The following is a 12,972-nucleotide window of genomic DNA, read 5'->3' on the forward strand; positions in this document are numbered from 1 at the left end:
CCGATACTCGTTGATGCATACTCTGATACTCTCGATACGTACAATTGAGCCCCGAACAATTGAATTACATGCGTATCGGTTCATATCAAACCATATTGAACCAATACTCACCGATAGATATGTATCTATAGAACTCATTTCACTTTTGAAACAGAGCTTGTTTTTCTTGTTGGCAATACTTAAGTTTCCAAAATTTGAAACGCAACTGCACTTTTACCGAACAGATTTTACAATCTTGATTTACCATTCTTTCATATCCTCCTTGTCATGAATTATGGCATTATCATGTTGATCATCTCCTCCAGTTTACATCTACGGAGTCCTTACAGCCAAATAAGTGTCTTCAGTTTGATTTCCCCATTCTATTTAATTCTAAATTTCAACAAGGATCATTGCTACTAGTGTCATCGTTTCCATTTAATGTTTGTTCTTGCGACAAGCCAAGTGTGTTGATCCTTTTACAAAATTGAACGTTGTATCTCATGTCATGATTGCTCAACTTACTGCCATCTCTTTTGCACTGTTCTAGTAGTATTTCTTGTAAGAAACTGGATGGTAAGATCAAACAATTAAGTTTGTTTTACTTCTTTTTTTGTTCTTTTTTTGGTATATATTTAGGTAAAACAAACTAAAACATTGCATCAAAGATGAATTGTTGCATCAATTTGTTTATGAATTTTAAAATTTCTTAGAAAGTCGATAATAAACCATTACTACATGTAAGAAACCTCATCCTTCTGAACAATTTCAACTGAATGCACTTGTCTCTCAGTACGGTGTTCTCCATTTTAGTGTTTATGCAGGATGCATGTTATATATATATATATATTTTATGCGTCCATTTATGTGTGTATCTTTAGCGTATCTCTAATAAGTATCTTAAACTTAGCTGACCGATACTGTGACCTATACCGATACTTTAATTCTTATCTTGGGGTCTATCTTTCCAAAACATTTTTGTTTGATCCAACTTGCCACGTGGCAGATTGTGCAGTCCAGGAAAATAGGCTAAGGTTACATCAAATAATATACACCCTCAGATGCTTTGCATAAACTATTCATAACTATTCATTTACAAACTCAAACCACCATAACTACTCATTTACTAACACAAACCATCAATGCCATATACCAAATGTATTAATTGCTGAAAACTCTGGACTAATGGAAAACCAACTAGGGCCACGTAGCTTTAAAAGGAATACTCTTCCCAAGCACCTTCTTTCCATCAAAATTATGACCATACTTCTCCCTTTCAAATGCATGAAAAAGTTGCTATTTGCAGAAGGGATCATCTTCCATAGTGTTCCTATTCTCCCCCTATGGACCCCTCCCACTCCAAAAACGCTTCTGGACAATGTTATTAAGGTGTAAGGCAACCCAAGGCGAGGGAGGCAGGCAAAAAATCAAGGCAACACCTAGGCGACCAAGGCGCCAGTTCAGGCTGGACTCTTTATCGCCTAGGCAACACTTTGATAACTATGTTGTTGAATGGGGTAATGACTTGTGTCAAATTTGACGCCAACCCTCTTTATTTATAATAACAAAGAAAAAGTTCTAGAGAATTACAAAGATCATTAAACCCTATAGGGTTCGTTGGGCAACTGACACTTTCCTTAAAACCCATTATTACAACACTACCCCTTCATGTTGGTTCATAGATATCACATATGCCCAACATGCAGATAATAGGATGAAACATCTTACTACCAAGACCTTTAGTAAATAGATCAGACAGTTGTTCACTATTGGGAACAAAAGGCACATGATAAGACCCATATCCAACTTCTTTCTTATGAAGTGTTGATCGATCTCCACATGCTTAGGTTGATCATGCTAATGGCAGATTTACTGTCACAGAAGAGCTTCATAGGAATGGTTGCAGGGACAACCAAATCTGTGAAAAGACCATGAAGCTATAGGAGCTCACAAATGCCATATGCCATAGCACGAAACTCTGCTTCAACACTTGAATGGGTAACCATGGCTTACTTCTTGCTTCCCTATGTAACAAGGTTACCACCAACAAAGGTGCAATAACCAGTAGTAGACCTTCCGTCATCAGGGGAAGCTACCTAATCAGCATCCGTGAATGCCTCCTTCTTAAGGTGACCATGAGGAGAAAAATGATATCACATCCTAGGGAAAATTTCAAGTACTGGAGAATACGCAGCACAACTTCTATGCGAGTTTAGTAGGGATCATGCATGTACTGATTAACTAGGCTGACAACAAATGTTATGTCAAGGTGTGTATTAGAAAGATAGATCAAACGCCCCACTAATTTTAAATATCTCCCCATATCCACAGGATCACCTTCCTTGCTATTCAAATGACCGTTAGCTTTAATAGGAGTGTCTATCAGCTTACACCCCAACATGCCTGTCTCAGAAAGAAGATCAAGCACATACTTTCACTGAGATAAGTAGATCCCACGAGAGCACCTGACAAGTTCCATGCCAAGGAAGTAACGAAGCTTCTTTGATCTTGAATTCCTCACTTAAGTATCTCTTGAGGCGAGAGGTTTCTGCTAGATCATCACTAGTAACGCCAATATCATCTAAACAACTTCCTGCTAGGTATAGGGAATGGACACAAAGGAAAAGAGAAGACACAAAACTATAGTAGGAAGGAGAGGAGAAAGTGAGTTATAAGAAACAATTTTAGTAATAGGATGTAAAGTACACGACCTAGTGCCTTTACGAACAACAATAGGCAGTTCAGGGGATGGATCAATAGAAGGAGAATTACCTGGGTCTAAGGGGACAAGATCAGGCTCGAGGGGAGACAACTAGCATGGTAGGGTAGATGTTGGATGTGTAGTGGTTTGAGCTATTCTGTTTGTGACTATAAACACGTATCTCTGGCCGAGGCAAAATAAGAGTGTCACTCTCCCCCTAAAACATAATACTGGCAGGGATATCAAGTTCAAGAGGCGGCACAACTTCCACATTGGAAGGACTAAGGGGACTCCCCTTAAAGAGGTGTTGTAGTGTAGTATAACGCAGATTCGTGAAAGACAATATCCATAGTGACAAACTAACGTCGAATGGGAGGATGAAAACATCAATAGCCATTCTGAGTGGGAGCAAAGCCCAGAAAAATGCACTCGAGACCAGAAGGATCCATTAGGATGATGATCGCGAGCATTAAAAAAACTACTGAATACCTTAGGAAGAATAGGAAAAGCTGCAGAACCTTAGAGAAGATCTAGAGGGGGGCGGAAGGAATGTACATGAGAAGGCATTCGGTTGATAAGGCATCAATGAGAATCACGTCACTCCAGTACTAGGGAAGAACATGCATCTCAAATATAAGAAAGCGTGCTACTTCATAAAGGTGGCGATTCTTTCGCTCAGCAACCCCATTCTGAGCTGGAGTATCCACACTAGTCTAATGGATCATCCCCATGATCGGAAAGGTAAGCTTGAAAAGACTCTTCGAAGTATTTACGGCCATTGTCGCTTCGAAGGAGTTAATGGTAGCACCAAACTGAGTATGAACAATGCGGTGAAACTGCCGAAAGCAATAAAAGGTCTTGCCCTTGGTTCACATCATATAAAACCCAAGTGGTCCGAGAATGACAATCAATAAAAGAGACAAACCATCGATAACCACTGACAGACACAGTGGGATGGACTCCAAATATCATAATGTATCAATGAAAAAGGAGTTGCACTTTTATTTCCAGAGACAAAATAAGTGATCTGAGTTTTTTTGACCAAAACAGATGCCTCACAAAAGAACTTACTCGAAGTACAATTTTTAAAATAAGAAAAAACCCTAGCTAAAATTCCCAGAATACTACTGGTAGTAAGACTACTAATGGACAAAAGGTTAGCAGGAAAAGAAGGAACATTCAATACTGTAAAAAGGGATAAAGAATGGGTATAGCTAACAGAGCCCTTTCCCAGTATAGTAAAATAAGTCTCGTTAGCCAACTTGACTTTGCCATTACTAGGGTGGGTAGTGTACTGTGAGAAAAGAGGCAAGCAGCCTGTCATATGATGATCGGATCACAATTATTCATGAAATTACTATTTAATTGTTAATTTTAATTAGATTTTCATGATTAATTTGACCACATATTGTGATAATCTTTGATTGTAGGGTTTTCAAGAGATGTGCACGTGTTTGATGCTAAATGGGTGGACGTGGTTCAGTCTAGAAGCAAGGGCAAAGGATCGAGGGTAGAATTGGAAGTTCCAAGAGAAAAAGAGAATAAAAAAAAATAAAAAATAAAAAGGAAATTGAGGACGGTTTTCTCTCTCCCTCTTTCACGTCCATCTCTTCTTCCCTCTCCTACTTTCTCTCATCCTTCCCCCCTTTTCCTACTTTCTCTCTCTCCTTGTCCAAATTAGATTAAGATTCTCTTTGTCCTAAAGTTTAACCCCCTCTCTCAATTATCTCTCCTTTACATGATTTCCTCCCCTACCTACGGTTCTCCAAAAGTTTCTCACCGAATCTCTCCCTCCTACAATGTCTCTCTTTTCTCACCCATCTCCCAGGGATTCCCTCTCTCTCTCTCTCCCACGTTTCTTTCTCCCTCTCTTTTGTCCTAACCTAGTCGATCTCTCTCTCTTTCATCTACTCCCTTGTTTCTCTCCCACTCGGCTAGTAGTCTCTCATTCCTAATTCCCCTCTTCTACTATCTCTCTTTTTCCCTATTTTTTCTCACATCTCCCACGGTTCCTTCCGTTACACACGTTTTCCCTTTTCTCTCCTAATTGACGTCCATCTCCTCCATCACACGCACCCTCTTTCTCCCTTTATATCTCTCTTTTGGTCAATCTCTTTGGAGACTCTTGACACTCATTCTCTAGGACATAGGCTGCCCATATCATACCCTCACATATTATCTCTGGCTGTTTTTTCTTTCTTTCTTTTTGTGGTTCTCCCTTCTTTGATTGCACCTTCTTTGGGACGGATTTTCCTGGACAACATTGCACAGAGGTCATTGCCATTGCACTGAGGTTCCATCTCCACCATCATAATTGCTGCCTTTCGTTCATTCGCACCATGAGTGGCCTAGTCCCCTTTCTACCTTTGGTTTTAGATGAAGTTTTGAGTTATTGTTATTTAATTTTTTGTTATAATTCATACTTGATTGTTTGATGTTAAAGACCCCTCCCATTGTGGATGATTTTTAATAGTTAAATTAGTTTAAGAATATTTGTCTTTGTGATTCAGTTATTATATTCAAACAATGGTATTTTATTTTGATTTTTGGCATACACTAACGATAGCTGATAGTGTTTGACAAGATAGGTTATGTTTAGGGTAGCCAGAGATTAGATTTTTTTGCATTGGGACTTGTAGTTCCAGTGAACCAAAGTATGAACTAGCTGAGGATAGTTTCTTCTCATTAATTCTTATCTTTGTAATTTTCTTACTTAGTTTAGTTATAATTCAGAATTCAAATTAAACTAAGTAAGCAAAATTAACGAAGATAAGACTTAATGAGAAGAAACTATCCTCAAGTCTTGAATCCGTTTTGGTATTATTATCAATCTCTGGTTCATACTTTGATTCACTGGAACTACAAGTTCCAATGCAACAAAAAAAAAAAAAAAAAAAAAATCTAATCTATGACTACCCTAAGCATAACCTATCTTGTCAAGCACTATCGTCCATCACTTTTTCTTAGCACGCTTAGTTTGATTGGTTAAAAGCTATCATTAAGTGTATATGCCAAAAATCAACATAGAATACCATTGTTTGAATATAATAACTGAATCACAGAGACAAATATTCTAAACTAATTTAACTATTAAAAATCATCCACAATGGAAGGGGTCTTTAACATCAAACAATCAAGTATGAATTCCAACCAGACATTAAATAACAATAAATCAAAACTTCATCTAAACTTAAAGATAGAAAGGGGACTTAGCCACTCATGGTGTGAATGAATGAAGGGCAGCGATGATGATGGTGGTGACGGAACCTCGGTGCAATGGCAATGACCTCTGTGCAATGTTGTCTAGGAAAATCCATCCCAAAGAAGGTGCAATCAAAGAAGAAGGGAGAACCACAAAAAGAAAGAAAGAAAAAACAGCCAGAGATAATGTGTGTGAGGGTATGATATGGGCAGCCTATGTCCCAGAGAATGAGTGTCAAGAGTCTCCAAAGTGAAGGACCAAAAGAGAGATATAAAGGGAGAAAGAGGGTGCATGTGATGGGGGGAGATGGACGTCAATTAGGGGAGAAAAGGGAAAACATGTGTAACGGAAGGAACCGTGAGAGATGTGAGAAAAAATAGGGGGAAAGAGAGATAGTAGAAGAGGGGAATTAGGAATGAGAGATTACTAGCCGAGTGGAAGAGAAACAAGGGAGTAGATGAGAGAGATCGACTAGATTAGGACTAAAGAGAGGGAGAAAGAAACGTGGGAGAGAGAGGGAATCCCTGGGAGATGGATAAGAAAAGAGACATTGTAGGAGGGAGAGATTCGGTGAGAAACTTTAGGAGAACCGTGGGTAGGGGAGGAAATCGCGTAAAGGAGAGAGAATTGTGAGGGGAGAAACTTTAGGACAAAGAGAATCCTAATCTAATTTGGACAAGGAGAGAGAGAAAAGGGGGGGAAGGATGAGATAAAGTAGGAGAGGGAAGAAGAGGGAGAGAAAGAGAAAACCGTCCTCAATTACCTTTTTATTCTCTTTTTCTTTTAGAAATTCCAATTCTACCCTCGATCTTTTGCCCTTGCTTCTAGACTGAACCACCTCCATCCATTTAGCATCAAATCCTTGCACATCTCTTGAAAACCCTGCAATCAAAGATCATCACAATATGTGGTCAAATTAATTATAAAAATCTAATTAAAATTAACAATTAAATAGTAATTTCATGAATAATTGTGACCCGATCAGAAGCCTTAGAGTCTATAATCCAAGGGGCAAACATAGTATGGCCACGACCCTTCCCTCGCCCTTTGCCAAATGTATCAGCAGGACGGCCATGAAGCTTCCAGCAGTGCTCCTTAGTGTGACACTCCTTCCCACTATCATTGCACTTCACTGGAGTCCTACTAGAAAGTTATAGACCCGGATCTTGTCTTCTTGCTTCTAAAAACCGGTGATATCTGCAGGGGTGGAAGAAGTATACTCCTCATAGAAATCTAGCTCAGTCCATAATGTCCGCAACTCATAGTAGTACTGTGATAGAGTGAGCCCTCTCTACCTCAGATCACAAATCTTCCAGCGAAGCTCAAAGACCTGAGTTCCATTCTCCCCCTGGGAATAGATATCTTAGACAAACTTCTAGATCTTCACAATGGAGTCAAGGAGGAGATAGCAACGTGAAAGTTATTCCAACATAGAGTTGACAAGGAAGGCCATAACCAGAGAGTTGGTATACTCCCACTAGTCAATTTCAGAACCGGTGGTCGGGCGCTTCGAGGTTCCAGTGAGGTAGCCGTAATAGCCATGGAACTTGATGGATATGCAGACCGAGCATGACCACATATGGTAGTTTGTGCCATCAAGCTTGATAGCACTAGGGGGAAAGGTAGGAAAAGCCGTGGTGTCTCAAGGGGGCTTTGCAAATAAAAAAGACACTGGCCGGAGATAGAGAAAGCACAAAAAAACCAGAAAAATGATAGAAAACCCAAAAATCGATAATGGGTAAAAGCCATGAGAAATCGATTTTGGGGATAGATCTAGAACAAAGACCCTAAACGGAAAAAGTGGTTGGTACATACCACTACAAAGATAAGGAGCACCGATCGCAACAAACATCAATATGAACGGAGCATCAAGCAGGGAAAAAGCATCATGGCAATAAAAAAAAACGATTCCACGGGGAAAATCAATGGAAAAGAGTTCTCTGAGATCATTGTAGAAGAAAGTTTGAGAGCCCAGGGGAAGGATAGATGGAAGCTAGAAACCTTTTTAGTGGTTTAAGGTCCCACCACGAGAGAGAAGCAGATGAAGGGAGATGGAGGGAGGAGCTGGGAGAGAGATGAGAAAGAGAGAAAGAGATGGAGAAGAGGGAGAGCCTTTAGGGTTTTAGATCCTATGGCTCTGATACCATGTTGGATGGGGTAATGACTTGTGTCAAATATGGCACCAACTCTATTTATTATCACGGAGAGAAAGTTCTAGAGAATTGCAAAGACCATTAAACCACTTAGGGTCCGTTTGGTAACTGACACTTTCCTTAAAACCCATTATTACAATATATGCTGCCAGATCAAATTAGACAGATCTAATTCACCCCCATCTACAACTGAACACCTCTCCACACTTCCGATGCATAGGCACATGGTGCCTATCCTCCTGAGCATCACCAGATATCTTGCATTCATATCTTATGCATATTGGATATAATTCATCTAGTTTCCCTTGATACAAGGTATAACAGGATCAGATTGTATTTCCTGATGAAGCAGTATTTGAGAAGGTATGCACTTTATGCTAAATTGTTATCCTTCAATATTGTGATATCTGAGATACCATTTGTATCTTCATGTTCACTTATTTTTGTTTTACTCAGGTCGGTCAATCATCTGATAGGGTATATGTTTTGAAGTTCAGCACCGACAACAGAAGGTTCTTTTTTTGGATGCAGGTCAGCTGTGTTCCCCCATCTGAATGTTTACAATGCACTACTATTTCTTAAGGTTTTAACCATATTCTTGATCAATTGGTTTCAGGAGCCAATAGCTGATGGCGATCCCCAAATATGCAGCTCAGTTAATTACCACGTTAATCAGCCTTTAGGTATGGGTAATTGTTTGGAGCTCTCTGTAGTAAGGTAATGCTTTGTTATTCTCAGAACTATTGTATCCTTCTGTTTGGCAGCGTTAGATGAGGAAGAACCTCGGGCTTCGATTCCCTTGCAAATGTCGGAAATGTCAGAAGACATGGTTGAAGATGAGATCTCTTCGAGGTATGTTTACTTAAATGGATACAAGGAACTTGTGCCAAGCATGACAGAGGCAAAGGTTTTGGATGGACTTTACCTTTTCGATTAACATCATAACATTTTGTGCATAAAACAATCTCCCTTGCCCTCTGTTGGGCATAGTTGTGCTCAACCTCCAAGGCATTTTAGTTGCTATACTGTTGGGGCACCTAGGCCCAAAGAAGGAAAGAAATGGACCCCTAAGAACAAATAAGATTCCTTGTACACGCTGTTTGTTGTTCTCATGTAAAAAAAAAGTCTTGTAGAAGTAAAAAATGTTGGAGGAAGGGCCACAGAGGAGGAGAAAAGGAGTCATCTGATGTTGCTCATAGGATGGCATGCTCTCCATTGGAAGACTGATATTCGAAATAGCTTTACTCGTCCATCCGACCTCTCGCACTCCCTTCTTTTTGAATTACTTTATGTATAGAGAAGCAACAGTAGAAATCAGAGACTAGAGTAAAAAATTGTTGTGTATGTTCGCAAGTTTGATCCTCGCCGGAAACCATTGCAGGTGGTCACAAATTATGGAGAGGGAGAGAGAGTGGAAGGGATGAAGGGTGTTAGTGAGGAAGGGATTCACAAGTCACAACTGATGTTTTTAGGAATTACGATACCATGATATAATGGCTTATGATACCACATAACCAGGGTCTACTAACAAATCTATGGACCCTGGATAAGAATTATTGATATGGAATCTATTTTATAATGCAAGAAAATATTGAAATATATCATATTCTAAGGGTTGCCTAATGCAATGAGGTAGACTAGGCTTGCCTTGGCACCATAACAATTATGCTGCTAGAGGATTGGATTTTTTTTGAGATAGCACTGCCCTAGTATTTTCTTTGAGAATTTATGTATATTTCAAAGCTTATTGGTCCTGAGTTTTCACTTGGTTCTCTTTATTGATTTGATTGGAAATACCTGGTTTGATTGTTTTTTCTTACTTTCAGAGCTGGAAACTTGGGTGGTGAAGCTACTATGGATGTAACATCTTCATCTGGACCAGTACAATTGGCAGATCTTCAAAGAATATTAAGTAACATTGGACCTACAGGTATGAATAAGCCATTTCGTTCAAGGAGTAGCTCTTATACCTGTATGGCTTCTTGTTCTCGTGTTTTGTAGTGCTGCCCTTACATAGTACCTGATTGTTGTTGTAGATGCTACTGGAGATCAGGATGGAGGTAATGCTTGTGTAAATGAAGAAACACTGGTACCTTATAGTGAGACTTTAAGGATGGTCTTCCGGTAGGGAAATTCTTGTGGTACACCTGTAGTATTGGGGTCAAATTGAATGAACTATCCCCGTATAGATCTCCTTTTTCTTGTTTGTCTTCTTTTTTCCCAAGGGGGTGGTGTGGAGGGGTTGAACCTGCCTGATCTGATGATGCATGCTAATCAGGTGACCTCTTGCATTCTTCTGTTTCTGATAGGCAACAGCAGAGAGAGTTCATAAAGGCAATGGAGACAAAAATCTTCAAAATAAAAGGCAAAAGAAGGAGCAGTATCAATGTTCTGTATACATTTATTAAAAGAAAAAAAGGAACAGTTCTGTATGGACAGAAAGAAAATGATTCCTACTTTCTCATTGAAAAAGAATTCTTATCATCATAAAACTAGATCCATCTGTAGAGTGCCGAGGAGAGCCACACCCCTTCCATGTGTAGGTCCAAAGACAAAGGGAAGCTCTTATCCACCCCAATACGGCCCCCAAAATCCTTTTGTTGCTGGCCAATCCGCCGGTCATGGAACATATCCTTCAAACATCTTTTCTTCTATGGACCTTACTCTTTCAATGCAGTTCTCAGACTGCAGGAAAATTCTGGCATCTCTGAAATAAGACCACCCTTGGCGGAGGAAAAAAATGCCTAATCCCAGAATATGCATGCATCTCACCTATCACAACCCCCCCACCCCAAAAAAAAATAATAAATAAATAAACTAAATGCAGCTATGTTTGGCTTTCACCAATTTTTTGAAGTCTTATCCCTTACAAAGTGTCTGATATGGATTTTGAGCGAGAGTGTGCTTTAAAGATCTCAAGTATTTTGTGTTACTAATCGCATTTCTTAGGTCTTCTCCCCTCCCCTAACAATTTGTATCCTCGTTTTCATGAAAGCTGTACCTGTTACCAATCTAATGGTATCTGTACCTCTTTGGACATTACCTATTAGACAAAAGTCTGGTGTCTAGGATCATCTAGTGATGGGAATTTCTGGTCTGGGAGATCTCTCTGCTTCTACATATTAAGTAACTCTGCATGTGAGCCATGTGAGCCATGTGTTGTACCAGTATGCACTTGGTGGACCATCTTTAAGGGTTAACTTATGCCTATGGGTATTTTGACACACTTATCTTTCTTTTGATTATTTATTTTTTAATTTCTAATCACTGATCGTTCTGTTTCTTTCATTAGGTTTGGAATTAGGAGATATTCTAAAGCCTGATCTAATAATGCCTTTGATTGAGACATTGTCATTGGAACAGCAATTAGCATCATATTTGCCTGAGGTAAACCATGGACATGCAGTAGTTTCTTCTAAATCTTGTTCTTTTTAAGTTGCAAAAGTTTGTAATGGTTGTGATTTATAGGGTCAATGGACTCCTGAGGATTTGATGGACTTGTTTCAAAGTCCGCCTTTTCGTCAACAAGTAGAAGCATTTACTTATGTGAGTCCTTACCTCACATTGTTGTTATTTTTCTATTTTTCATATTATCTATTTGATTTTTTTTTTTTTTTTTTTCCATTATTTCCATATCAAGTTGTTTAAAGTTTACATGTGATGCTTTTGCCTTGTACAGGTCCTTAGAACAGGGCAGATTGATCTCTCTCAGTTTGGAGTTGACCCTAGTAAATGTGAGTATGCGCACCTCCATGGACTATAATTACTCAGAGGTTTTAGTTTTCATGCATTTTAGTGAATCTATAGTCTTACCCAACACCCTAATTTTCCAACTTGTTTTGTGGTTTGTGGTTTGTGGTTTGTGGTTTGTGGTTTCTACTTCCACTACCATGGTACTACCACGAAAATGATAGCAACAACTACTACTACCTCATTGAGGTACAGAATATTTGATTTGCCAAGTTTTACATTGTTTCATAGCAGTGGTGGTAGTAAAGTTCTACTTTCTATCCTGGTCAAAAATGTTGGAATGGGGAAAGGGAGTGAAGTCTTCTCATTGGTAATCCTTTTTTTTTCTTCTTTTTTGGGTCCTATTCTGTAGACAAGTTCACTGTGTTGTCTTTCCTTGAGGCACTGGAGGACTCTGTTGCCAAAGCATCGGAAGCTGATGAGACAGCATAAACAAGGCAGGATGAGAACAAGAACCCCTGGTCTCGGACATGTAGGGGCAAATGATGCAATGGATGAAGGTTGATAATGAACACTTCATATACATTCTCATTGTAAATGATTATATTTGGTGATGAAACATAAAAGTATGTTGTTCGGGGCATGCATTTGCATTGAGTGAGACGGATAAGGGAGAAAAGAGGAAAGGTTGTGTTATTCCATTGGTCTTAATATTTGTATCCATAAATCAGTAAGCATCACCATTTTATTTTTTTGGGTTCCTGTTAACCCTGTTACATCTTTGGCTTTCTTGAAATGGGAACAACTTCTTATGACCAAAGTGGTGGGCTAACAAGATGTAACCTTCTTTTTATTGTCTCTTGTCTTATTTTTTTAAGTTATTTAATGTAGCATTTATTGTAGGGATAAAAAAAGATTTCCCAAAGGTTGAAAGTCATGTAATGCACTTTTTATGTGAAATGATGTACTAAAAGGGCAAAAGAGTAGGTTACATTCTTCTTGCAACAAGATTTTCCCTCTCTTTACCAAAAAAAAAAGATTTTCCCTCTTGAATTTTTGATATTATTGTCTGCCCTGGTTCATTGAAGGAACTAAAAATAACTAGGGGTAGACTTAAAATAATTCCAGGAGAAGTTAGGAAAAACATGTATAGCTTAGGTCTTGTATCAATTCCAATCTTGAATAGAGTTTAATGGAGGGTAAGGATTATGAAGTTGATCCCATTTAGTTGGGATAAGGTAGAGTTG

The 12,972-nt window shown here is 38.9% G+C and overlaps 1 protein-coding gene across 2 annotated transcripts in view; it reads left to right on the forward strand.

Moving 5' to 3' along the window:
• LOC122076474 (26S proteasome regulatory subunit RPN13) overlaps positions 1-12,578 on the forward strand; it is a 31,845-nt gene extending 19,267 nt beyond the window's left edge. For both annotated transcript variants that reach the window (XM_042641774.1, XM_042641775.1), the window contains 10 exons: positions 8,360-8,398; positions 8,492-8,566; positions 8,652-8,718; positions 8,800-8,887; positions 9,862-9,965; positions 10,072-10,095; positions 11,328-11,422; positions 11,504-11,581; positions 11,715-11,769; positions 12,138-12,578. In XM_042641774.1, the coding sequence (XP_042497708.1) occupies positions 8,360-8,398; positions 8,492-8,566; positions 8,652-8,718; positions 8,800-8,887; positions 9,862-9,965; positions 10,072-10,095; positions 11,328-11,422; positions 11,504-11,581; positions 11,715-11,769; positions 12,138-12,217 (705 nt within the window). In that variant the 3' untranslated portion in view covers positions 12,218-12,578. The remainder of the gene's footprint in view (positions 1-8,359; positions 8,399-8,491; positions 8,567-8,651; positions 8,719-8,799; positions 8,888-9,861; positions 9,966-10,071; positions 10,096-11,327; positions 11,423-11,503; positions 11,582-11,714; positions 11,770-12,137) is intronic.
• The last annotated feature ends 394 nt before the right edge of the window (positions 12,579-12,972 follow it).

The sequence above is a fragment of the Macadamia integrifolia genome, chromosome 4 (assembly GCF_013358625.1).
Source record: "Macadamia integrifolia cultivar HAES 741 chromosome 4, SCU_Mint_v3, whole genome shotgun sequence".
In the NCBI taxonomy this organism is placed as follows: Eukaryota; Viridiplantae; Streptophyta; class Magnoliopsida; order Proteales; family Proteaceae; genus Macadamia; species Macadamia integrifolia.